Below are 27,635 nucleotides of genomic sequence, written 5' to 3'. Positions count from 1 at the left end.
CGAGTACAGACACAGAGAGCTAGTTTCATTATTCGCTCCCTCTAGGCCCCCATCAAAAAGGCTCACCCAAAAAACCATCCACTTTCTACCCTCAAATACAAGGCTGACGCGAAGATGGCCTCCCACACGATGGCAGCCCCGCTGACCTCGGTAGGAAGAGCCCAAACGTGGTAGACCTGAGAAAGATGCCCGCCGGGGTGAGGTTCTGGCCTTCCTGCCGGGGTCCTGGGTGCCTCCGGTGCATCGCCCCCGCCTCGCCTGCAAACCTCCCTCACACAGAGGACGCGTGGCTGGCAGCTCTCCACTTGACTGGATCACTGCGCCCCAGTCCATTCTCGCCATCCCCTCCCCAGCCTTTCCCAATTACTCATCTGGAAATTCTGTCCTGACAACTGGGTAACTTGGTCCTAGATCTTTCAATTTGGTGAATTACTCATATCACCAAATGCTCACTTGAAGTCCGATTCTTTTTCTAGTCCCAATCTGCCCCGATCTGTACCCCTAAACAATTTCTGTTCCCCAAAAATACTCCCACATGACTGCATCCTGTGGCAGGAGTTTACAAACTAATTAACCTCAGAACCCTTTGTTCAAAAAAAAAAAAAATCAGGAGGAAACGCAAACGTAAAACACCGAAAGACTCCTCTCGCCCCTCCCCAGGCCCTCTCCTCCCATCCGCAAGGAGCCGGCGGAAGCATCGCTGTCCCATGCAGCCCCAGTGGATGGAGTCTGGGCCAGACAAGACCCAGAACTGGGCCCCACCCCTCCAGTATGTCGGGAGAACCCACATGAGCACTAAGTAAAAGCTCCACACCACTCACACTCCAGTGTACATTTATCTCGAAAGGTAAAGCTCATTACTCTTACAAAATCATTCTCACTCAAATTCACTAGACTTTATAAAAATAATCTGGTATAAAACAATCTCCACACTGTGCAGAAGAAGCTGTCAGGTGATATAACTAAATATATATGTAGAGCTATAGATTTTTTTCAAAGTAAAATTTCAAGTGTCGCATCTCTATTATAGAACCCACTCTTTTATTTACAATGCTAGCTGACAACGCTCCGATGCAAACATGACCAGGACAGATGGGGGAAGGGGCTCCTGCCCCACTGGCAGCAGAAAATCGCAGGATTCCAGATACAACTCACTCCCTCGCGAAAAACCCATCCTCACCTGCCTGAAAAGCATCAGCTAATGGGTCATATTTTCCATAACTGTGAGCTCAAAATGTAAACTTTGAAAATGAATGTGACACTGCCACAGACGTCCAGAAGAGCCCACACCTGTATAACCCACTGCAAACACGTGTGTCCATGTCCATACCTCTTCGGTGTCCTAGAGTTGGCTTGCAGCACTCAGAGCTGCCCAGGCCCCACACAACCCAGACACTCCTGGAGACCACAGGGCAGTCCAGGGCCATCCCCACACGTGGACGTTTAGAAAACACACATTTCAACTAATAAGGAAAAACCACGAGTGTCATCTCTGCGAGCTGCTGCAGGAGCAAATGAAGCACCACGGGTTTTGGCACACTATGGGGGTACGGGAGTACCACAATAGAAAATCCTGCTTCATTCATACCTGGAAGATGCCCTCAGGAAAACACAAAAAGCTTGGTAAAAATGCAGATAGTGGTAAATCCTTTAAATTTAAAATCCTGTCCAAGCCAAAGATTACAGTAGACCAAAAAGGAGTATAAAACAGGAATATGAAAAACCCCACTAAATCACTTGGACTTATCTGATGCTAGTTTGTGAGTTGCTGGGATCCACTGATTGTTTTTAAAATGTGGCTGAACTCAATTGAATTTCCAAGGGCAAGTGTTTTAAACTTTAGTTTCTTTTTCCTACAAAACTAAATCATTATCTTAAAAAACTTTCCCAGGCCTTCTAAGGGTTTGGGATACATTCATAGGAGAATTGCTGGTTATAAATCAACCACCAGGAATCTTACTTAAAGAACTATAGATATAACCCTGAATTCATTAAACATTTACAGATCTAGACTGAGATGAAACTTTCATCAAATGAATCACTGGGCCTGTTTCTTTACCCAAAACATTACAGTTCATTAAGACTTAAGCTTGACATTACTTAAACACATTAGCTGAGTATTTTATTAGTTCAGCTTTTGTAAACAGCCAATGACCAAGGAAAATTCATGTCACCAAAGGAGAAAGAGCCACCATGCCCCTTCCTTTCTGGCTGCTCACCTGGATGAGGGTGGAGTAGTAAACTCACTGGGCTTCCTGGGAAGGTGTGGTCACGTGTCCCTGACATGTGAACCGTGCCCGGCTGTCTCTCCAAAGATGAGCCAACTAGAACCCAATAGCTACTGAAATGCCTGGGAGGGGCAACCAAGGTGAGTTAAGGTCTGGAAAATGCTATCCAAATTAGGCATTTTTCTAGTCAGTCAAGTCCTCAGGAATAATAGCTGGCTATTGGACTTCTAGTACCAATTCTAAAAACTTACATACTTACACTTACTATGTTATTAAAAAACATCAAACCCTTGTCTTACAAGTAGGTGCCAGGGATTTTACATGGCATTCTAAAAAGGGCAAAAAATTCCATCTGCCAGAGGGCCATCCAGCCCACCCACCCTGGATGGGACGGCCACCCTGCTCTCAGGGCTCAGAGTACTGGGGCCATGTGAGCCACATGGTGGACATTCAATACATAGCTGGGCCTGCCACCAAGGAAACACCACACACAGCCCAAGCACGCAGTGCAGAGCAGTAGGGCAGCAGGGAGCAACAACGTGGCCGACTGGAGAGAAAGGTGACTGAGCAGAACTGTTTGGTTACCAGCTTTGCTTCCTAAAGCATGACATGACAAGAGGGTTAGCCTGGCCCCAGAGGCAATGGAAGAACTATCTTCGGGGCCTGGAGAGCTATGTGAGTGGGGGCTCGAGCCTCCTGAAGATGCTCCAGGCTGGACAAGGTCCTTGTTCAGCATCCATGCACTACATCTGGACAGGACGAATCCTGAGTCAGAAACAGCTGGCACCCATGGGGAAGCCTTCCGTAGGCAGGGCTGATCCCTCTGGGTGCCTTCCAGGAGCCAATAGGATGGAAAAGGCCATGACGAGTAACAGAGGCTGTGATGATGCTCCCCAATCTCCCTCCTAAGCCAGGTCTCCCTTTCTCCTAAGAATGGTCTACCTGCAGCCCTTGCCCTGAGGATCTCACTCAGAGGAGGGCTCCTAGTGGGGACCAGTGGTTCCCAGAGAACGCCCAGCTCGGGCCAGCCCCAGGCAGTCTATTGACTATGTTCATGGCCTTCCTTCCCTTCCTCCCCTGTCACTGAATCCTCTGCAGGACACTGACACAGCGGCCTCTGTCCCCACTTGCTTTCTCTTTCTTGTGCTCACTCCTGGACTTCTCTGGCTAGGGATGTCTTCCCACTGTGATCACGGGTCTTTTCAAACAGAGCACCTTCTTCCCCAGAGCCTGTCCCACAGCCAGGAGCCTACCTGCAGGACAGAACACAAGAAAGGAAGGAGCGAGGATCCATGGCCACTTCTCCCCCAGCTCAGCTGCCTTCCCACTGTGGATGCGGCAGCCTCTTCCACAGGCAGGGAAAGCGATGCCAGCCTCCATTCCCACCAGCTCCCACAAAGCCTGGAGTGGGGGAAGTGGAGTAGTCGTTACCTGAGCCCCCCGGAAGTGAATGTCACGTGAAACCTTTGTGAAGAGCATAAGCAGAGGCTCTAGAGCCACCCCCCCCCACACACACACACACAAATGAGGCCTCCAGATGGCTCACTCTCCAAAGAACTCATGACAGCAAACAGATACCTTATCTGAGGCAAGATTCACCTGGGCTCCCCGAAGCACACCCTGGGATGAGAACACCCACCTTCTCCCAGCCAGCACATCAGGGGCATGTTATGGCAGGAGGGGCAAAGGCAGCCTGAAGCCCAAAGAGCTGGCTGGACTCCCCCTACTCTCTGGCCACACCAAAAGAGACCATCTCCTGACACACCCTTCTGATGCCAAGGCCCCAAGGAGATGCCACAGCAGCTGAGCACAGGGGGAGCACAAAGAGAGTCCTCCCTCCCCCAATGAAAGGCATGCAGACCTCCGGGAAGGCCTGCCTGTCCACACTGCGTTCCAGCCTGAAGGTCCCCACCTCAGGGCCACGGCTCAACCCTCCATGGCCAGGCCCAATCGTGTCCTCCCGAGAAGCCAGCCAGCACGCAACAGAAAAATCACCCAGAAGAAACCTAAAGCCACACAGAGAGGCAGGCCCAATGTGGCAGAACCAGTGACCCAGTCATTCCTGCAGTAGGTCGGTTACGTTGTTAGTGGTTCATTAGCCTCTGAGGATGAAAGGAGAGACACCCAGCACTGCCCGAGGAGAAAGCTGAGGAAATTAGATATGGCACTTTTCAATAAATATTTTAAAGCTTCTGAAAGAAAGACGTGACAAAGGAAAGCAACTGCTGTAAGGCCTGTTTTGCTGTTAAAAATTATTCCCAGGGAAGAAAATACCACAGCACAAATATTCTTTTAAAAAAGTAAACAACAACATAGCTTACAAAAAAAAAAGTCCCTGTAACCACCTCAGCCGGCTCCCAATTTGACCCATGAAGCAAAAGCTGAGCTGAGGCGGGGGAGCAAACTCATCCAGGGCCCAAACAGAGACAAGGACACAGCCAGGTGGACGCCCCAGGGTGTGTGCAGTGCCCTTGGGCTGAGAGCCTCGGGGTGACAGGTGAGAACGCTCCACGCCAGACACGCCTCTCTAGCACAGACAGCAGGAGCCACAGTGCATGGCTCCTGGGGACACTGCAGGCCTCTCCCGCTGCCACTGCTGAAGTCCTTAAGAAATGAAATCTCAAGTGAAAGACCTCAGGCGGGTCTTTGAGGGCCACACTTACAAAGTCACAGTGGGGTTACCTGTCATTCTGAATGGCAACCAATCGAGGTGAGGGAAACACCTGAACCTCCAAAGAACGCAAGACCAGGTGCCCCTCCCACCGTCACCCAAGTCCACCTCTCCCCATCACCCACCCATTCCCTCCGCGATTGGGAGATCCAGTTCTAAAATAAAAATGTTCTACAGAAACCAGAAGGAAAAGCCTTCACAAACAAGTGACAAATGCCCAGATGCAGCCCAGCCAACCAACCTACAGGTGATGACAGTTCTGTACAAGGGGCATCACCAACAGAAATGGTAGCACTACCTAGAAGACTCAAACCTTTTCCTGTCTTTGAAACTTTCTTGTCATAAAAGCCAACTTACATTAAAATATACTTATTACAAGACAACACAACTAACAAAATATATAATAAAACTTACACAAGTAGAAAATTCTGAGGTATTTCTGGTTTGAGGTGGTCTGTGGTCGTGAAGTTCTCATTCTTTTATTTTTCAAAATTTAAACCTCGGAAGCCACATAGCAAAATGTGTGTGGATGCACAAAATATATGTGGATGTACGTGTGGTCTGTTTTGTTTTGATTTGAATTTTGTGTTTCATAAATTAAAAAAAGTACTTGAATGTTGAAACAGCAGCATTAGGAACATTCACTGACTAGAGCAAGGGTATGGCATAATAAAGGGTTTTAGAATATGCACCACTTTAAGGGGCCTGGAGAAAGCCATGTCCACGAGCCACATAAAAGGGACAATAATGTCACCACACAGGGCAGAGCCAGCGCTGCAGGACTTGCAGGGTCTCCAGAGAGGCAGGCCTCAGCGGGCCCCACCCAGGAAATCCTCTTGCCCTGGCTGTGCAGGGCGCCCCCTGTGGGCATTTCCCTGAACTGCTCCAGGAGGAAGCAATGTATTTCAATGTCTCCTTTAAAGATATTTTTACAGCATCAAGTCTTATGAAGAATGTGCCCACTCAACCATGATTTCTACCCTTACCTAACCTAAAATAGGGCAGAAAAAAATGTTCTGTCCTATGCCCAAGCCCAAGGTAGTGGAAAAAACTGGTCAGGACCAGCAGATGGGTCAGAGTCATATCTATTTTGGCCTTTCTCCAAACCCCGCTCTTGCCATTAATGCTCGGCCTCCACACGGTCCTTCCCCTCAATTCCTGGTTACCTGAGAAGTAGCCTCACAGCAAAGGATGTTGCTCAGAATGTGCCCGAGTCCAGTGTAGCTCTGTTCCAGATCCCACCCTATGCCCGCCCCGCCCTGCCCCATCCTCCCCTTTCAACTCCAGTCCAAACCATCCTCATCCTCACCCCCGTTCTTCCTCGGTCAGGACAACACCCGTTAATCCGTGAAAACACATCTGCTGTTTCTTAAACTCGCTGTCTAAAACAGGGAGAAAGACACAAGGAAAGGGAGGGAGGGAGGGAGGGAGGGAAGGAGGTGGTGAGGGCAGAAGGAAACTCCTCCGGAGGAAGTGTGTTCTTAAGTAACAGTCTTCAAAGGTTCCTCTAGGAAGAGTTTGCAGCATTAAGTTTCCTAAGACAGGAGCTGGGACTCTGTGTCACAGATTCTGAGACGAGAAACGAAGAGAAGGGGGGAAAGCTGAACCCCCAGGACAGGAGAGGGCGGAGGCTCCTCAGCACGATGCTGGTTCTGCATTCACGGCTCAGCACCTCGACGCCTGCTGACGCGTCCACTGTTGCAGATGCAGTAGAGCGATGTGCTGGTAGAACTGATCCGATCCCAAAATAATATTAATAATAATAATTATTATAATTATAATAAAAAGTCAAGGTAAAATAGCAGCTGCATTTTATGTGTTTGTTGGTGTTATGAGATTTCCAAGACAAAACACAATTTTTTTTTCTTTCCTCTTCAGATCCACCGAGTCTGGAGATCCACTGTGTCCTGGGCTTAGATGCTCGACTCTTTAGGGGGCAGGTCCACGTTGGTGACGGAAGTCACCAGGGAGACAAGACAGTCCGAGGTAGTGCCGTTGACCGACCTCCGGATCAGGGACACCCGCTCCTCCACGCAGCCCGCAGACAGGCGAGCCTCAGCGTCGTGGTCCCAGCACTCCTCAATGGTCACGCAGAGCTGGGCCAGGCCCTGTACCACGAGGAGGGGAGGAAACAGAGCCTGTCGGTGCCCCTCGGTGAGGACAAGCCTGGGGGACAGCAAACTCGATGATGTACCCGAGATCAGGCAGAGCCCACAGGTGCGTCCCAACCCCAGCAGCCATTAGCAGGAGCCTGGGGGACACTGAGAGAATCAGGGTGCCACCCCTCCTGGCAATCACCACCCTGAGCCCACTGGCCTCCCACCAGGGCCCCAATGGAAGGTCCGCTGAACCTCAACATAGGAAGGGGGCATGCCAAGGCCCATCCTGGGGCAGAGACAGTAATATTTAAGCAAAATCTTATGTGAGGCCCAAGTCATGTAAGGGCCCAAAAAGCAGTGGTCACAGCTGGACCAGAGGAGGGGGCACTGTCCCACGCTACTACTCCTCACAGCCTCGGGAGGGCCCTTCCTAGAGTGCAGGGCGCATGGTGTATGACACCCTGTGCTGGAACCAACTGTGTAGAGCTGGGAGAGGCAGGGGATGGACAGCGGCCCACATCCAGGCACTCTCTGGCCTGCTCCGCCCTGGAGGCCACATTGAGACCTCTTTGGACACAGGGGTCCTCATCAGAGAAATGGACCTGCTGCTCCAGCACCTCTGCCTCGGGAGACTGAGACAGTCTGAAGCAGAAGGTAGATTCTGGCCCAGCCTCCACCTTCTCCTCTTGCAGCCCTGGGTTCCAAGGAGCAGCGCGTCAGCTGAACTTGGCCTTAACAGCTTGGCCCCTGGTCGTGTATATATACACGACCCCCAGTGGTCCCAACACTGTCCTTTTTCTGAATTAACTCTGGGGTGGATGGGGGTGTGTATCAGGGAAGCAGAAGGCAGATACCGCCCCCCCCCCCCAAGACAGGTTTACACTGCCAGGTCTTTTGTACAACATCGGAGCAGAGGGCCTGGATGCCATGGGGCTTGGCCCAGGCCCAGAAAATGATGAAGGCAGAGAACAGAGAAATTTATCAGAGCCAACCTGTATTAAGCAGTTATATGATAGGTATCCTGCCAAGGGGTTTATAATGATAACTCATTAAAGCTGTTACTACCCTGAGAAGACAGAGGCTCAGAGATATAAAGCAATTTGCCTGAAGTTACCCAGCTATGGATTAGCAGATCCAGGATTCAGACCCAGATAGATAGGACAGGCTCAGTCAGGGCCAGCAGGCTCCATGGCACAGGGTCCCACACAGGGGCAACCTGGGTCCGGCCACGCAAACCCAGAGCCTCCTCCCAGCAGCGCACTGAACCTCCCTAAGGCTTCCCTGGTGGAAGGGGAAAAGTGCACTAAGTGTCCTCCGGCCTGGCAGAGGAGGGGACTGTCTTGTTGTCTGAGGCATCCCCTCTTTAGGCACTATACCCCCGACCTCAGGTTCTTACCACAGGTGAGAACTCCCTTCCCTGCTCCTGCGCAGCCCCCTGCCCCCCAGGCCCCTCACCGGGTGCTTCAGCCAGTGATCCTTAATGGTGGGCCGCATCTTCTTGTGCACAACCACCTCCTGCAGCTCCTCCAGCGATGGGTGCTGGCCAATCTCTTCTTCAAAGGGCAGCATGTACTCGTCCACGGGGCCTGGGGGTGAGACCGCACCTGGTGAGTCACTGCCGGGTCCTGCTGTTCCCCACTCACCCACAGGACTCCTAGGGCGCGGGCACTCACCATCGGCAGCCTTGCAGCGGGAGACGAGCTCCCACAACACCAGCCCCATGGCGTACATGTCGATGCGCAGGAAGGCGTCTCTCTGGAAGTTGATGGCGCCCTCCAGCACCTCCGGGGCCATGTATCGCCGAGTGCCCACCTGCAGGAGGGAGAGGGTCTACGGTCACCATCCATACAGATGCCCTCAGAGCTGGACGGGAGAGACATCCCTCATGCACCCAAAGGGGTCATGGTGGCAAAATTCAGAGTGCAACACTGACAACGACGGCAAGGCTTACTGTCCCACGTTCCTGGGAAGGTCACAAGAAGCCACAATATAAACTGTACCTTAGTGATCATTTAAAATGTCACACCCTCGGGACTGCTGTGAGCTAACCTGCAAGTGCTGCCTCTACCCCATCACCACCACACGGGCCACACAGACATGATTTACTGAGATTAACACCAAAAATGAAAGAGGAAGGATGTCACTGAAAAATATCAGCAGGAATTGTTTTAGGATGATTGGCTTAGACTTAATTTTTGGTTATTTTTTTCTAGGCTTTTGGGTTTGGATTCTTAGTATATCTTCTATTTTATCTTACTTAATATTTGTAACTGGAAAGAAAAAGACTGAGTCAACAAGGATGAGCGGACAGAATCCCAACCAGGAATCTGGCTGGCTCTGCTGCACTCCAGGCCTCACCTTCCCCACCAGTGCACTGTTCTCAGCGTTCTCAGGCAACTCCAAGCCCACACGGTGGCCACTGCACCAGGGTGCCTGTGCACCCTGCCTGCCAGGCATCAGAAGGGCAATGCCTCCCCTGTGCCAGTCCCCTCTTCCACCCCGAGCCTCATTACCTGCCCATGAGTATCCCCCGGAGGTTTCCCTGGCTCAAACCGAACAGCCAGGCCAAAATCGGCCAGCACAGCCGTGAGGTCGCTCTTCAGCAGCACATTCTTGCTTTTGAAGTCCCTGTGGAGACAAGCGGACTGAAATGAAGACGAACATCATGGTCTGACCTACCTGCTGCTGATCTCCCATCTCGGCTCTCGAGACGTGGGAGCCCTTGCCCTGCGGCCTCCAGAGGTCCCAGAGCAGGCCATCCCGCCAAGCGGGGGGTAAGGTCTACGCCAAGGTGGAGCTTCATGAAGCTGCAGGTGAGTGGTTTTAGGATGCGTGCCACCCCCGCCCCCCGATGCTGCCGTGAGAATCCCTAGTTAACTGCACTCTCCCCAGAGCTGCTACAGCAACATATGCCCCCACTGGCCAACAAACTCCATCCCAGTCCCCACGGGACCAAAGGCCAGCCCTATGTTCACAGAGGGGCTGAGGGCAGGCATACTGACCTGGGATTTGGGTTTTCAGAGAATAATTTACAGTATTTAAGACATGAGTGAGCACTGCAGCTGAGCTTGCCTGGGTTTGCGGGCAGGCCCCAGGGGCGCCAGCCCACCACGAAGGCAGGCACAAGGTGGGTGCTGGCGTGTGCGCCCAGCCCCGCCTCTCACTAGCAGTGACTCTTGGTCCTCGGTCTCCCCAGTGCCTGTCCCGGCCTTGTTGTGAGGATGAAACTGAGAAGGCAGTAAGTACACATGCTGGGGGCCACCCCTGGCACACTTACTATGCACTACTGTAAGGGTGAACCATATGGAAGAGTCGACATTCAACCGTTTTTGACCTATAAAAATGGCAATTTCATACAGTCAACCTTTTATGACATAACTGTTAGTACCACTAGGGGCCCTTTCTGGAGTCCGAGGCTGGTTCCCCTCCCTCAAAGCCACAGAACCACACTGAAGTAGGTACGGCGAAGTTACCGTATTTTGCCATGTATGATGCACACTTTTTTGCCCAAAATTTTTAGGGAAAAATAAGGATGCACATTATACATGGGCAGTACTAGTTCCGTATCTATATAAGTGTTTTTAATTCTTTTACTTATGCTTATGTGTTAAAAGTGTACCTCTAGAAACTAATAATGACACCCATATGCAAAATAATACCCTGGAATACATAATTCATTTTGTTTCTAAATATAAGTAAATAAGTAATTGAATTAAAACAAAAGATTTTTTTTCCTGAAAGTTTGGGCCAAAAACGTGAGTGCACATTATACACAGGAGTTCATCATACATGGCAAATACAGTACTCGCTTCTCTGCGCTACTGCTCCTCCATCCACAAGGTGGGCTGAGAAACACTGTCTACCAGGGCAGCACTGAGGACAAAGGGACCTGGTACTCCTGTGTGTTTCCAGTGCCACCTGCCACACACTAAGATAAGGAGTCAACACAGCGGCTCTTAAAGTACAGTCCAAGGACCCCAGAGGGCCCCTGAGACTGTTTCAGGGGATCTGCAAGATCAAAATTACATTCCTAGTAATCTATTATTTGCCCCATTTTTATGCTCATTCTCTCAAGAGTGCAGTTTTCCAGAGGCTACATACATGTGATGTCATCACTGTGGCAGTTAACAGAATGCACGTGCTTTACTACAGTGAACAACAACAGACATAAGCCACCTACACGAAGTTCTCTTGGAGAGTGGAAAGAGAATTGAACCAAAACGTGCGAGAGCTGCGGAGCCAACTCTCCAGTGACGCAGTCAGCATTTTCTCCTGTGGCCACTAGAGGGCACCCAAAAACCGGCTTGAGAGGCCAGTCCAGGCCCAGACAGAGATGGAAGGCAGACTGCGGCAGGTGGGCCCAGGTTGCTGTGCCCTCATTTCTGACACACCTTACAGTAGCCAAACATATTTATAATACTGAAACCCGCCAAGCCCTGCTCTCTCCCTCCATCCTTCTCTGCAGCTCCAGGCCAAGCACAGGGAGGTGGATTGCTAACCCAGGTACCTGTGGGCGATAGACGGCTTGTGGCCCTCGCCACGGCACCAGGGCACATCCTCATGCAGGTATGAGAGACCTCTGGACATCGTCTCTGCCACGTGACACAGCTCGTTCCACGTGATGATGTTCCCCTTGAGGTAATCTGTGAGGGAGCCCTAGAGGAGGAAGCACAGGACTGGGGCGCAGGCTCTGGGGACAGGACAGGCCCGGCCCAGCCCTGGGATGCCATCTCCGCAGACAGCCATCCAGGCTCCCCACCTGGGAGGCCAGAACTGATACAGAAGACGCATGAGGCCAGCATGGGTTGGGGGGCATTTCAGATGTATTAATTATGAAATTGCTACTCTTACTCATAAAAAGTTACCCCAGAGTTAGGGGTTCTCATTGTGGACATTCGTGTCTGTCTGCACCTGTGGCAGGGGTCCCTGACTGTGGGGATGCCATGGTGGGGACCTTGGCTGCAGCCACCTCACCCTGAGCGCCCCTCTGCACAGTGCATGGCTCACCTTGTCATGGAAGGCCGTGATGAGCCACAGCTCCACCTCGAGGTTGGAGCCTCGCTTCTCGGCAGCGATGAACTGCAGCAGGTTCTCGTGCTTCATGCCGGGCGTGCTGAAGATCTCCCGCTCACTCTGCCATGACTGCTTGTCCTGAGGCAGGGATGCGGCTCAACCCCGCTGCAGCCGCACCACCGGCCACAGAACCGCCACACTCGCCCCACTCCCCGAACCCTCAGCCTCAGCACCGATGAGGGGGCAGGCAGAAGACCTGGACTGAGCTGCACTCCAGAGCACAGGCCAATGGTGATTCCTGTGACCATGTAAGGCCAGCACGTGCTTTACAAACGAGCGTGCTGAGGTGCAGAGGGCAGTGAGTGGCCCAGGATCACCCGACAAATGAGACACATAGCTGGGCCTGGCTTTGCTAAGGGTCTCGGGCAACTGCTTGGGGTAGCCTGGTGTCCAGGATCTCTTAGAAGAACCTGATGTCAAAATGAAACCTGAAACCCAGAGTGGATCAAGGTTTTAAAGTCCTACCTAGCTGCACAATAACTTTCACTGTCCCCAAGGGGGCCCACTTCTCGTTCCCCACTACCCAGGGGGCAGGAGAGCTCAGGCCAAAGCATAGGTGGATGGCCTTCAGCCTGGCACTCACCTGCAGTGGGAAGATCTTGACAGCCACAAAGTCGTTCATGAGCTGTGCCTTCCAGACGCAGCCGAAGCGCCCCCGAGCCTTGATCTCCAGCAGCTGTAGTGGTTTTAGGCCCACCAGGGGGGATGGGGGTGGAGGTCCAGGGTCCTGGGAGAGACCGGCCTTAAAGACCCTGCCCTGGCCCCACCACCTCTACCCCGGCCCTGCCCGAGCCAGCTGTCTCACCTCGTGGATGTCCACGTGGCCATAGGGGGCTTTTCGATGCCGGTACATCCAGAAGGCCAGCAGGACGATGAGGGAGAGGCCCCCAATGGGTAGCAGCGAGTAGGCCAGCACCGTAAGCAGGGTGGGGGCTGTCGGGGGTGGCTCGTACGTGACTGGGGGACACACGGAGCCCTGTGTCACACAGCCCGCCCACCCCTGCACCTCCAGGGCCAGAGAGCCCCGCAGCCACTCCCCACCAGACTCAGGAGCTGAGCGCTCCTCACAGGCCAAAGAAAGGCCCAAGCCTGCCTCTCCCTGGGCTCTCACCTTCCGGGCCCCCGGCCTCTGGCAGGTGGGTGAAGCGCTCGTTGCAGAAGTTGCCTTCACAGCAGCAGAAGTACACCTGGGGATTCTCCTCCGTGGCCACACACTCCTGCCTGGAGGCACAGTTTTCCACATTCCCCCTCAGCAGAGGGACCCCAGACTCTGTAGGGCCCACCCGGCCAAACCCCTCCCCACTGACAGAACACCTTGTAGGGGTGCACCAGGGGGACAGCATATACCCACTCCCCAGAAGTGGGACCCAGAGTCAGGAAGGGACAGCCAGGGAGGACACTCCCTGACAGCCCTCCTCGGGACGAGGCCCGGCACACACAGTGCTGGACAGGCTGGGACCCTGCAGGACCCCTCCGTGCCCAAGCTCTTACAAGAACCCATCTTTCCCCTCCTGTCCTAAACACGGGCTCAGTTTCACAGACACCCCGAGGCCCGCAGGTTGAGCGGGTGCTGTGCCCGCAGGTGGGCACCAGTGGAACGGAGGGGCGGGGAGGCTGGGAGGGCAGGGTGAGCCTGGCACCTGTCGTAGCAGTTGAAGTCATCCAGCCAGCAGCCCTTCTTGACGAGCTCAACGGTGCCAGAGCTGTTGCGCCAGGACGCGTAGCAGTGCAGCCGCTTGTCCTGCTCGCCCTCGCAGCGCTCCAGGCCGCTCTGGTTGGTGCGCTCCAGCTCCCAGTTGGCGTTGTAGTAGATGCACTCCCGCGTCTCAGCCTCCCCACGCCCAGAACCTGCGTCCCAGCCGGAGGTCAGAGGCCGCTTAGTGCTCCACGCCCCCCTGCCCTGGACCCAGGCCGCCACCCATTCGGCAGCTCCATGGGCCAGCAGGTCAGGCAGCACACCCCCTCTCATTCCCCCAGCAACTGCCCTCAGGCCCAACCAAGAGGGAGGGGACTACACATCTAACAGCACAGGATGGAGACACAGACAGCCAAGCCAGACCGATGGCCAGATGCAAAAAGAGGGGCCCCACCAACACCTGAGGCCCCTGGCCTAGCGGGGCTGGTGCAGCAGCAGCGAACAGCAGGCCCCTCGAGCCCCCGTGCCCGGCAGCAGCACTGCGCGCCTGCGCGTGGGGGCGGGATGTCTAGCCCCGACTACCCGACTGGAATGGGAGCAGAATCGACAGTTCTGATCTCCCCGTCTGCCTCAGGTAATTCTGATACAGACCTCAGGGCACAGCTGCTGCTGCTCGTGCTCACTCACCACAGGCCCCACCCCAGGGAGACACTGCTGGTGTACCCCCACAACCCCAGTGACCACTAGTGGTGCTCGGTAGGGCTGCAGAAGGCCATCAAGTATCAGGCCCTCGTGTTCTGGGTAGGCTTCCAGAGGTACCACAAGGAATACACACCCCAAGCAGACGGAGGGCCGGCTGGCGGCTGAGCCGTGAAAACAGATGACCCTCCCTGCGGGGTTTGGCCCCCAAAGCCCCCTGTAGATGCCCTCCCCCCTCTCCCATACCCTCTTCTACCCCTTGCAGCAGTGCCACCGGGTGGCCAAAACTTTCGATCCTCAAATGTGGCTTCAAATGTTCACCAAATCCATCTTTCTCACCCACCCCATCCAAAACAATCCAAGTCAGCCCCCACAGCCCTGTGACAGGAAGGAGGAGGAGGAGGAGGAGCGGCCAAAGGAGGCTACGGGAAAACCAGTTCTCACTCCTGACCCACTGCCTAGGCAGACATGCTCCCAGGCCTCGGTTTGGGAGTGCCCTGCCCTTGTCCCTTTACGGGGTGCCCCTGATCAGCGGTGGCAGCTGCATTTACACCATCAATGCCAAAACCCCCCCACATACACCCAAGAAGAAACCAGCACCAAGCCTACTCCTAGCCTCTCCGCACTTCTTGGGGTTACTGTGAGCTGGTGACCCAACACCGCCCCCCGGCTGGACTCCTCTACAACTATTCCCACCCCAGGAAGGAGGAAGGAGGGGTCGGGGCACCCCCCCGTGGAATGACGGCTAGCCAGCCCACCGAAGTGCTGCTTCGCCATCAGCCTGAAAGGCTGGCTGGAGCAGAAAACCAGCTCCAAGCCGGAGAGGAGGGCAGTGCCAAAAGTGCTCTGAATCCTTGAACAGCCCACCCTTATCAGAGGCTCTCCTGAACAAAGGGCCGATATCGCAAGGCACCCAGGGAGCAGGACAGGGCTGTCAGGTGGGAGGGGTCCTCAGCAGGACATTCTCCGGTCAGACCCTCCCCTTCTGTATCTCTGCAGTGATGGGAGGCTCCTTCCAGAAGGGCCTGGACAGAGGTAAGCCTCACATCTCAAGGGTCCAGGTAGGAATTTGAAGATTCGGAATGTCACCCAACCAGAAGGCCAGGGTCCAGCTATGGCTCCAGCCATCCAGTGCTGTGAGGCCCAGACTCGGACACCAGTAAGGAGGGAAAAAGTGGGTTCTAGACCATCCAGGCAGCTGGGACCCCGCTTGGTCTGCAGGCCGAGCCTCGGGGTCCACCAAGGGGCTCCTGCAGGGGTGCACACTGGCTCCCCCGAAACCAGGCCCTGCATCCTGCTGAAGGATGAAGGTTTGAGGGGAGACCTGAGGGAGTGGGTGGGCGTAGGAGACCACAGGCCGAGCCAGCACACCAGGGCCAGGACCCAGGTTGGCTCCCACAATGCACACAGGCCCTCAGCCCCTGTAGCAGCATCTGGGGGCTGAGCCACGCAACACACCCAGTTGAGTGGGCACCGGGCCTCCTCTCTTGGCTGGGGGTCCCACTGCTTTCACAGCAGCAATTCCACAGGGGTCCCCAGAGAATGAGACCGGGGGAGCTGAGCACTGCCCACCTGCCTTCCCTCAGGGCAGTCATACCACACTGCTGCCGGCCCCTGGATGTGCTAGGCTCCCGGCCTTACTTGGCACAAGGGACTGCCTCTGGCTGCAAGATGCTTTCCACTTCCTCCTTTCAATTTCAGCTCTATCCTCTCCCTGCAGACCAGGTCAGCTCTACTTCCACAAGCCTTACCTGTTTTTCCTCCAAAATCCAGTTTATCACCCTTGACGAACTGCTGGTAGTTGTTTAAAGGAGTATTTCAGACATTTGAAAAGTGCAGAAATGATGCGACTGAAGATAATCCCCAAGAGCGAATACCATAATGAATGCCCATAATGAATGCCCAAATACCATATTGATAGAAAACAAACTATCATGAACGTGCTCAACGACTGCTTTTCAAGTGTCAGGCCTCCCCCACAAGACTGCAACGTTGGTGAGGGCACAAGCCTTGACTCTCCACATAGCGCTAGGATCAGTTCCGGACACATGATGGACAGACAGACAGAAGGACCCAGGAATGGACAAAAGGCTATAGTTATTTCCCGGCGAGAGCAGGACTTCACAGGGCAGGGACGACAGGAATGGTGACCTCACCCTGCTGCCCGAGCTCCCAGGTCCTCTGAGGAGTTTCCACCTCCGTTCCCCCACGCAAGGCTAGGAGCCCCCACGCAAGGCTAGGAGTTAGAGCAAGAGAGGCCGCAGACACGGGGAGCGGACCCCTCCTCTCTCTGGGCCACTGACTAGGCAGGGGCCCCTCTAGCCCTCTAGCCACTCCCATGAGCAGGACCCAGGTGCACAGGGCTTGGCATTTCAGATCTCAAGGCTCCAGGGTTTGGACCAAGGGTTTGGCATGTCACCGGACCCCCGCCTGGCCAGATCCTCACACAGGTGACCGAGAGACACCCGCCATGAGCTGTTGGACTTCGGTCAGATCATGGCACTGATGCTTCCTGGATGTGTGACCCTGGGCAAGGTACCACACCACTCCGAACCCCCATCCCCCCCCTTGTGACAAGGGGATAGTAACAGCAGCACACACTCCTAGGGCTGTTCCAAGAGGGAAGCAAGTTAAAGCACTTTAAGAGTGGTTAAAACAACCCCCAGGGCTGGTATGTTGGTGTTATACTGGAGTCGTGTGCCTCCCCTGCTGCCCAGGACAAACCTTCACAGCACAGCCCCCTGGGGGCCCCCAGCTCAGAGAGTGCACAGGGCGCACACCCCCACACCTGCTAGAGCTTGGCGCTCAGAGTATAAGGGGGAACTGAGGATATGGCAGACTCCAGGCCCCTCCCACACCACACCCAGGCCCTGCTGACAGCTGGAGACCAGGGGCCTCCCCCTTCCCCCCTCCTCCCTGGCAAGCTCCGCTTCTGCACACACTCAGCTATTTATAGCCCCTGGCAGCACTCCAACCACAGGGCCGCCTCTGCCTTTTAATAGACACAGGGCTCCTGCCCACACTCACGGAGCCCAGGCACCCATGCACAGGAGGCTGCCTCTGACCTCCAGCTCACCACCCCCCCCCCGTCCTGCACGAGAGGAAGCTGTGCTCCCACGAGGTTGGGTGGCCTGAGGTGCCCCTGCACACTTGCTGCCTCCCAGCCGCAAATGGGGTGTGCTCCCCAACACCTGGGCAAGGGGCTCACTGTGTCCTGAGCTACGGCCCACCGAACCACTGACCTCCATGGGAAACTGGGATACAAATGACAGTGTGCCCAACAGGCAGTCCCTGTGTTCTAAGGGGCCTACACCCTGGTGAAAAGAAGCCCCTAGTCTCGGCAGGCAGAGACACCCCACTCCAAAAATCCCACCACCTCCAACCACCACCAGACACCCAGAGTGCATGCAGACTCCACTCTGAACAGACCTCCCAGGGAGCTGGACACATGAGGAAAAGCGCCGGCAGGTCTGCTTCCCCAGTCCAGTTGGCCTCGGATGCACCCTGCTATGCATGGAGGAGGAAAAAGAGAAATCCTACCAGGGTCCCGTCTGTGAGGGGCTCAGAGTGCAACGGGGACAGGGGACAGTACGAACAGATGGAGCAGTGAGGTGAGATCAAGCCACAGCCTTGTGGGCAGGGTCTGAAGCTGGAGTGGCCATGTGTCCCTGGGGGCTCCCCAAGCTCAGGGCTTGGGGTGTGTCCCGCCCAGCCACTACGTCCCAGAAGGACTGCTGTATCCTACCCTTGGCTCCTGGAGGCTCTCCCAGGGAGCAGGTGCCTATCCCCACCCACGCAGGCACACACCCCCCAAAAGCCTCCACGCCTGAGAGGTGGCCAAGCAAGGCTGATTAAGGCAGCCCTGGTTCTCTTCCCTGTCCAGTTCCAGGTCTGCCCAGAGAGGACAGGCAGCTGTACCCTGCGCCCCACAACAGACAGAGGCCAGGCTGCCTTCCTGGCAGACTCCCGCCTTAGGGTCCCCTGCCCTGCCCCATCGGAAGGCAACCCTGCAGTTTGCTGAACACCTGCCACCCCAGAGGAGCCACTGGGTATCTGTCCGTGTTCATGACTCCACTCCACCACCCCCAACCCGCACAGTGGCATCCTCACCTTCCCCACAACCAGAGCAAGGATGGCCAGGGTGTCAGGACTAAGGGAAGCTAAGTGGGTACAGGGGGTGGTGCAGGGGAAGGCTGAAACATGAGACAGACAGACACAGCACACAAGTGCACGCACTGTGGACTGGCGCGTTTGTACAATGGGGCAGAAAACAATCGAAAATGTACCTACATCTGTACATTCATTTACATGAAAATGAGAGTAACTCTTGAGTATGTGTTCCCAGCAGCCAAACACAATCTGACTGGTATGTTGCTTTCTTTCCCCACACCCGTGTCTGAGAGCCACCCAGACCAACGCACATTCCCTCAGCAAACACATAGCAGGCACTGGACTGGAGAGCACCTTGCGGATCCTCACAGCAAGGCTCAGGGGCCTACCTTCCAGATGAGGGCCCTGAGGCCCATAGGGATGGAGGAGCCTACCCAAGTTACACATGAGGTGTCAGAACCAACGATGTGGAACCTGGCAGCCTGGCTCTGGACCAGACTGCACGCAGTTCCCTAGCTCCGCAACGCGTGCACCCTTGGCACTGTGTCAGTCCATCGCAGGACCCACGGCAACGTCCGTTTCCACCCTCCCATTGGGCTTCTACGTTACTGGCACCGTGCCTCCTCTTGACCCTCCCCGTCTGCGAGTTCCCTATGCTCATGTGCAGGTGTTTCTCTAGGGTGCACACCCACAGGTTAGAGATGCTGGGTCAGAGAGCACAAGCATCCTCCATTCGCTAGACACCGCCAGACTGTTCTCCAAAGCAGAGGTAGCAATTTACGTTCTGCACAGACTAAAGTGCCACAGCGCCCAGGTGTTTGCGCGCGTGGTCAGTGTGAAGCAGGTTTCAATCCCCATTTCCTGACTGCTTGTGGGACTGCTCATCTTTGTGCGTGTGGCTTCAGCCTCTCCTGGCAGCTGTGCATTCCCATCCTTCCCCATTTTCGGCTGGGCTGCTTTTCCTCTGAGTGGTAGGAACTCCACATATTTTCTTTAAGGTATAAACCCAAAAGGATGACAATGGAAAAAATAAACTCTGAAGCTGGAAAGCAGATACCAAGTGGTCAATGACCACAGACTCCTAAGCTGGCTGTGGAGGAAGCTGAGAAGCAATACAATCGAACCGCAGAACCCCCCAAAACCAGGAATTTGTGGCACCAGGTGTTTCCGGAAGAGTGGGGCACAGAGGAGTCCAAGTGCGGAAGGCTGACAGGAAGGAGCAGCCAGCCCCTCGAATCCACTGTAACACGCATCAGGACTGGGGGCCACCCCTCCCCCGGCCCAGCAGAGTGTAGAAGATTATGTTGGTTTGCTTTTAAGTTTACTTATTGATTTTTAGAGAGAAAGTAATGGGGGTGGGGGGGAGTAGAGAGAGAGCCAGGCAAAGAAAGAAAAACATCGATTTGTTGTTCCACTTATTTACGCATTCATTGGTTGCTTTTTCTTTTTCTTCTTTTTTAAAGATTTTATTTATTTATTTTTAGAGGGGAAAGGAGGGAAAAAGAGAGGGACAAAAACATGGACGTGTGAAAGAAACATCCAGGTCGTCTCCCACAAGCTCCCAACTGGGAACCTGGCCCACAACCCAGGCATGAGCCCCGACTGGGAATTGATCCGGCGACCCCTCGGTCAGCAGGCCAGTGCTCAATCCACTTAGCCACACCAGCCAAGGCCACTGTCTGCTTTTTCTATGTGCCCTGACCAGGGACCGAACCCAAAACTTGGCGTATCAGGACGACACTCTGACCAACTGAGCTCCCTGGCAACAGTACAGGCCGTCTTCTAAAGATGGAGCAGAGCCTCTGAACAGAAAGGGGCAGGCGAATGTGAGAACACAGGCGACACACAGAAATAAGGCACGAAATAACACACCGAATGCGGAACCCCCTAGGTCTCGTCCCCCTGTGGCTTTCCAGGACGCTGGCGGCTGGGCCTACCATCTGCCCCGCCCCCAACAGGAAACAGAAGACACTTCTCAGGAGGCTCTCGACCCAGCTCCAAAAACCACCCAGTCAGATCATCCTAGCAAGTCCCACTCACGAGCTCAGAACTTTCAATCAGTATTTGGATCTATCCTTAAATACAAACAGTTCCAGGAAAGCCACTCCGTGCAAGACGGATTAAAACAAGCAGGGGGAAAAAGCTTTGAGAAAACAAGAGATTATGCAAGTTGACAGCTTCAAAAATTGTATCAATATCCTCAGAGAGATAAATGAAAACGTACCCAGAAAAAACAGGGTGGCGTTGTAAAGACTAGAAAAAGACTAGAAAACAAAGTGCTCTCAGGAATTAAAAATACATACATATAATTGCAGAAATGAAAGTCAGCACAAGAATTAGAAGATAATGTTGAAGAAATCTTACAAAACGTAAAGTACACACAGAGACATAGAAAATAAGAGAAAAAAGACAAGGAACTTGGAGGCCTAGTCCTGGAGCCCAACACCTAAACAACAGGAGCTCCAAAGTGAGCAAGCAAAAGGGAAGAAATCAAAGGCCAGCACCGTGATGGCACAGGCCCCCCACCAAGGCACATCCCCTCCAACTTTCACAACAGCAGGGATGAGAAAAGATCCTACAGCAAACGTCTAGCACGAGAGAAATGTCACCTGTAAAGGGTTAGAAATTGGAATGGCTTTGAACTTCCAGCAACCAGCAGTTGGGGGCTAGAATGCAATTCTCTGCTCATTGTCTGTTCACCGACCTAGCACCAAAAGCTTACCATTTGAATTACAATAGCTCCACACTGAATCCTGACAACAACTAGGCACACCCCTTGTTTTTTCTTTTCTTCAAGACAGTGTGGCCTCCTCTTGGTCCCTTGCACTTCCCAATGGTTTTACTCTGAGGGCTAACTACAGATTAAACCCAAACGGCTTTTTCTGCATCTACTGAGAGCATCCTATATAACTGTTAAGACGATGGATTCAATTTTCAAATTTTTTTTACCAAGTATGCATTTCTGGGATAAAAATACTTGGTTATGCCCTGACCTGTGTAGCTCAGCTGATTGGAGCACCATCCTGTAACTGAAGGGCTGCAGGTTCAATTCTAGGTCAGGGCACATGCCTAGGCTGCAGGTTCAGTGCCCAGTCCAGACATGTACAACCCTTGGTACAGGTGTAGAGAAGGCAACCAACAGATGCTTCTCACTCAAACTGATGCTTCTCTTTCCCTTCCCCTCTCTAAAAAGCAATGAAAAAAATGTCCTCAGGTGAGAATAAAAACAAAAACACTGGATTGTGACATGTTATTATTTTGCACATTGCTGGATTCTATTTGTGAACTTTTTCATAATTTTTGTACCTGACATTCATTATGAACATTAGTTCTATTTATCGCTCCCACTCTTTGTTCCCTTATCTCTCTTTCACTGCTTTTTTCTCAACTTTAAAACTATTATTTCATTTGTCTCCTTCATTAGCTTGAAAATGATAATCTTTCTGACCTTTAGTGGTTACCCTAGAAATTATGGCATGCTTTCTTACTTATCAAAATCTAACATTAATGGGGAAGGAGTTATACTCTCTTTCTGAACAATGTAAGAATTTTTTAAAAACAATTAAATTTCACAACTACCGACCATGAGAGACACATAGGTAGGTAGACTTTGCCTCCTCGCACAACCAAAAAAAGAACGACAAATTTGAAAACAAAAAAAATGACCTGAATTGCCAGAAAATCAAACTTTATGAAAGTCCAACAATGAAGGAGTTGAAGAAACATTCATCCAAATTGGTAGGAGGGGCAGAGATGGGCAGCCGAGGTGGCAAGGACACACGGCAGGGCAGCAGCTGGTGGACCACCAGTTGAACATTTGCATGCAGATAAACTGGGAGGAACAACTGGGGAATGAGACAGACCATGCAACCCAGGGTTCTAGCACAGGGAAATAAAGCCTCCAAACCTCTGACTGTAAAAGTCTGTAGGGGTTGCAGCAGCCAGAGAAACTCCCAGCCTCACAAGAGAATTCACTGGAGAGACCCTAGAACGTACACAAACCCACCCACCTGGCAATCAGCACCAGAAGGGCTCAATATGCTTGTGGGTAGTGGAGGAAGTGACTGAAAGCCAGCTGAGAGCCAAGCAAGTGGCACTGTTCCCTCTCTGACCCCTCCCCCACATACAGCACCACAACACAGCAAAGTGGGTTCCCCCACCCCGGTGAATACCTAAGGCTCTGCCCCTTACAAGATAACAGGTGCACCAAGATAAAAAAAATACGACCCAAATGAAAGTATAGATCAAAGCTCCAAAAATAGAACTAAGTGATGAAGAGATAGCCAACCTACCAGATGCAGAGTTCAAAACATTAGTAATCAGGATTCAGAGAGAACTGGTTGAGTATGGCTGCAAAACAGAGGAAGAAGTGAAGAATATGAAAAGTGAAATAAAAGAGAACCAACAGTGATGGGAAGGAAACTGGGACTCAAATCAATGGAGTGGGCCAGAAGGAAGAAAGAAACAACCAAACAGAAAAGAATGAAGAAACAAGAATTCAAAAAAATGAGGAGAGGCTTAGGAACCTCCAGGACATCTTTAAATATTCCAACATCTGAATTATAGGAGTGCCAGAAGGAGAAGAAGAACAGCAAGAAACTGAAAACTTATTTGAAAAAATAATGAATGAGAAATTCCCTAATCTAGCAAAGGAAATAGACTTCCAGGAAGTCCAGGAAGCTCAGAGCACCCCAAAAAAGTTGAACCCAAGGAAGCACATACCAAGGCACATCATAATTACATTACCCAAGATGAAAGATAAAGAGAGAATCTTAGAAGCAGCAAGAGAAAAGGAGACAGTTACCTACAAAAGAGTTCCCATAAGACTATCAGATGATTTCTCAAGAGACCTTGCAAGAAAGAAGGGGCTGGAAAGAAGTGTTCAAAATCATGAAAGGCAAGGGCCTACATCCAAGATTACTCTATCCAGCAAAGCTTTCATTTAGAATGGAATGGCAGATAAAGTGCTTCCCAGAGAAGGACAAGTTAAAGGAGTTCATCATCACCAAGCCTCTATTATATGAGATGTTAAAGGGACTTATCTAAGAAAAAGATGACAAAAATATGACCAGTAAAATGACAACAAACTCACAACTATCAACAACTGAACCTAAAACAAAAACAAAAACAAACTAAGCAAACAACTAGAACAGGAACAGAATCACAGAACTAGAGATCACAGGGAGGGTTATCAGCAGGGAGGGAGAGGGGGGAGAATGGGGGAAAAGGTACAGAGAATAAGAAGCCTAAATGGTAGGTACAAAATTGACAGGCAGAGGGTTAAAAATAGTATAGGGAATGTAGAAGCCAAAGAACTTATATGCACCACCCATGGGCATGAACTAACGTATAGGAATGCTGGGGGGAGTGGGGTACAGGGACAGGGGAGAAAAAAATAGGGCAACTGTAATAGCAATAAAATATAAAAAAATAAATTTCATTTGTACTCTCCGTACATATAGCAATGTTATCTTTTTATATATACCTCAAACTTAGTAACACATTTCTCTCCTAAAATGATTGTCTGAATATTTATCATTTTCATTGTTCTTCATTCCTTTCTGCATGGCTGACCTTCCATCTAGATCATTTTACTTCTGCCTGAAGAACATACTCTTTACTTGAAACCTTCATTTTTTTTTAAACACCAATGTGTGGCTGTCTCTCAGACACTGCTACTGGGAGCCTGGCCTGCAACCCAGGCATATGCCCTGACTGGGAATCGAACCAGTGACCCTTTGGTTCACAGCCCACGCTCAATCCATTGAGCTACACCAGTCAGGGCAAAACTTTCATTTTTTAAGGACAGTTTACTTGAAATAGAATTTTAGGTTGGCAATTACTTCTTTGAGCACTTAAAGCTATCATTCCATTGTCTTCTGGCTTCTGGTGTTTTTGAGAAGTCAGCTGTCAATACAGTTGATTCTTTTGCTCTTTTATTCTCTGGCTGCTTTTTAAGATTTTTTGTGTTCAGTTTTCAGAAGTTTGGCTGTGATAAGAATAGGTATGAATTTTTTACTTATCTATGTTCACAGGGCTTCTTAAATCTGTAGCTTAATGTCTTTCACTGGTTTTACCAAGTTTTTAGCTGTTATCTTTTCTGCCTCATTCTCTGCTCTTTACTTCTGTGGTTCTGACTACATGGATCTTAGACCTTCTCACTTCATTCTCTATGTGTCTCTCCCTCTCTTCTATAATATCCATCTTTAAAAAAAGATTTATTTACTTTTTAGAACAAGGAGAAGGAAGGGAGAAAGAAAAGGAGAGAAATATCAGTGTGTGAGAGATACATCAAGCAGTTGTCTCTCGCACGCCTTTAACTGGGGACCTGGCCTACAACCCAGACATGTGCTCTGACTGGGAATCGAACCAACAACCTTTCAGTTCACAGGCCAGTGCACAATCCACTGAGCCACACCAACCAGGGCATATTATCCATCTTTTTCTCTCTCCACAGTTCAGTCTGTATGTTATCTTCTGATCCATCTTCTAGTTCACTAATTCTCTCTTCAGTTGTACCCAATCTCCTGATAAAATCATTTACTGACTTTGTATTTTCTGGTAGTCTACAGGTCAGTTCCGTAACAGATTTTTCATTTGCCTGATATACTCATATTTTTTCTAGCTCTATTAAAATTTCCACTTTCATGTCCTTGACCATATTGAGTACTGCTATTACTCAATGTGTATATGATAACTCCAATTTGAAGCTCATCCAGATATGCTTCAATTGGGATGTTTCTTCTAGCTTCTTATTTTAAATGATTAACCAGGCACTGTATGTGCAAAACTGTTCACAGAAAGAACCTGGGGCCTAAAATGATGTTACATTCCTTGAGTGATGCCACCTGTGCTTCTGGCACGCAGCTAAGGATACCATTAATCCCACAGCATCTTAACCTAACTTTAGAGTTTGTCTCCTTTTGGCTCCCATCACCCCGATGTCTTTGAGGGTCCCAAATCAGAAAGGGGGTTTACTACACCCTCTGCCTGTAACTCTAATTCTTGTCCTCCTGGCCCCACAAGGCTATCGAATGCAATTCTCGGCCTGTCAGTCGCCCACATGAAAGGACTGAACACAGCCTCAAATGTCAAAGTCACCACCCAGGGACTCTGTTCTCACATAGATCCTGGCCTACCATGTCTTCACTAGCTTCTTAGCCATGCAATGTTTTTGACCACAGATGTTTTCTTAATGTGTCCAGCTTCTCCAGATGTCTTCAGAGAGCTGTTCCTGATGATCAGAAGAGGAAGACTCCATACCTACTTTTTACCCAGCTTTTAGACCTATTTCCAGGATCATACTATACCCAAAGAGGATATGTATCTACACACACATGGAAACTGAGATCACCAGTACAGATGAGCTTGCCCATGGAAAGTGTTAAGAACACAGGTCCCCCAGCAGAGTCATGAAAAAAGTAACTTCCATTCCAAATTGCAACTCACTTTCAACCAACTATATCGTTTCAGACTGTGACAGAATAAAGTGTGCAGCCCCGCAAATTCATGGATTGAAGCCCTAATCTCCAATGTAATGCACCGAGAGATAGGGCCTTTACAAAATTAATTAAGATTCAATAAGGTCATAAGGGTAGGGCAGTAATACAAGAAAACTAGTGTCCTCATAAGAGGAAGGAGTGTACGTACACAGAGGAAAGACCATGTGAGGACACAGCAGGAAGGCAGCTGTCAGCAAGCCACGGAGAAAGGCCTCATGGGAAAGCAGCCCTGCCAACACCTTGGGTTTGGACTTCCAGCCTCCAGAACAGTGAGAAAGTCGAATTGCTCTTTAAGCCACCAGCCGGTGGCAGTCTGTTACGGCAGTCCTGATAGACCGGTACAGACAGTGCGCACTGCCTCTGCAATGTAGGAGAGCTGATACAACACCGCTTGCACTAGAAACGGCACCACAAGGCCAGAGTCAGTGAAATCCACAAGCAGGGCCTGACAAGCGGGCTTACACAAGGAATACCAGTAAAACAGTAGTGAAAAAAGTAGATGCCGTGCCTTGACTGGTGTGGCTCAGTGGGTCGCCAGTCGGATTCCCACACATGCCTGGGTCAGGTCCCAGGCTGGGGTGTATGGGAGGTAACCAACTGATGTTTCTCACGCACGTCAATGTTCTCTCTCTCCCTCTCCTTCTCCCTCCTTTCCCCTCTCTCTAAAAAATAAATAAATAAAATCTTAAAAAAAAAAACTAGACACCATGCTGAAGAAGAAGCCTGGGAACACAGGGCCCTGGAGAACAAGTCATCTCAAATGGTCGTCTCTGCTTCTTCAGGCAACTGTGGCAGAAGGCTGCGCAAGGGAGCAAGGCAGATACTCTCGGCCAGGAAATGACGCTCACCAGGGCCCTTCTGTCCTGAGAAACTTCTCACCAGACTCCAGAGTAATTCTCCAGGTTTCTCCCACACCCCCTGCCCCCATTACGCCACACGGAAAATTGGGATCTGCACTGGGGTCACCACCAACGCCATTACCCACAGCTGCTCGGCAGCCTTCAGTGAGCTCAGCCCCTCTGGGGAGGGGAGCAGCACAGAGCATGGCACACGAGCGCACAGAGACACACACAAGTACATTGTCCCAAACCAGACTGGAGCATCCTGGCTGGTTCACTGCCACACAGCTGCCCACCTCCCGCAGCCTCCCTCCCTGGACTCTGGCACCCCGGGAACCAGGAGACTCAGACTCGGGGAGCAGCCTCTGGCTCTCCTTGGACACCAGCCAGTGGAAGTGATGAGCACCCTCTGGGCACCCTCCATGAAGCGGGCTGTTTCCAATCTCTGTGATCCAGAGCTTCTGGTGGGGGGTGGGGGGTGATGCTCACAGGTTCCTTATTGCAGAAGACCACCTGCCAACTCACCCAGCTCTGCCCCCATTGCCGTCACCTCAGGAAACAACCAAACAACAAAAAAAAAAACATACAACACAGCCATTGCTCAGTATCTATTAAAATTTTATATCTACATGTCCTACAACACAGAAATTCTTCTTGGCTTCAATCCTCCAGAAACAATACACATAAATTGTATGCATCAGAAAGTGCACCCGACAAGATAAAATGTAGTCTATATACCCAAACTCTGAAATTTTACATAGCTCTTAAAAAGACTGAG

General features: G+C 51.6%; 1 protein-coding gene across 2 annotated transcripts in view; it reads right to left on the bottom strand.

Moving 5' to 3' along the window:
* Positions 1-6,186: 6,186 nt before the first annotated feature.
* ACVR2B (activin A receptor type 2B) overlaps positions 6,187-27,635 on the bottom strand; it is a 30,331-nt gene continuing 8,882 nt past the window's right edge. The window contains exons 2-11 of one of the 2 annotated variants that reach the window (XM_037148391.2): positions 13,712-13,919; positions 13,183-13,292; positions 12,877-13,004; positions 12,655-12,798; positions 12,006-12,149; positions 11,506-11,654; positions 9,512-9,626; positions 8,672-8,810; positions 8,454-8,584; positions 6,187-7,007 (exon numbers count right to left, since the gene is read on the bottom strand). In XM_037148391.2, the coding sequence (XP_037004286.1) occupies positions 6,813-7,007; positions 8,454-8,584; positions 8,672-8,810; positions 9,512-9,626; positions 11,506-11,654; positions 12,006-12,149; positions 12,655-12,798; positions 12,877-13,004; positions 13,183-13,292; positions 13,712-13,919 (1,463 nt within the window). In that variant the 3' untranslated portion in view covers positions 6,187-6,812. Of the gene's footprint in view, positions 7,008-8,453; positions 8,585-8,671; positions 8,811-9,511; positions 9,627-11,505; positions 11,655-12,005; positions 12,150-12,654; positions 12,799-12,876; positions 13,029-13,182; positions 13,293-13,711; positions 13,920-27,635 lie in introns of both variants that reach the window. The other variant, XM_037148390.2, reaches the window with a different exon arrangement.

This window comes from Artibeus jamaicensis, unplaced genomic scaffold (genome assembly GCF_021234435.1).
Source record: "Artibeus jamaicensis isolate MK-2021 breed Jamaican fruit bat unplaced genomic scaffold, CSHL_Jam_final contig_519, whole genome shotgun sequence".
NCBI classification, from domain to species: Eukaryota; Metazoa; Chordata; class Mammalia; order Chiroptera; family Phyllostomidae; genus Artibeus; species Artibeus jamaicensis.
This window is presented reverse-complemented; position numbering and strand designations above follow the sequence as displayed.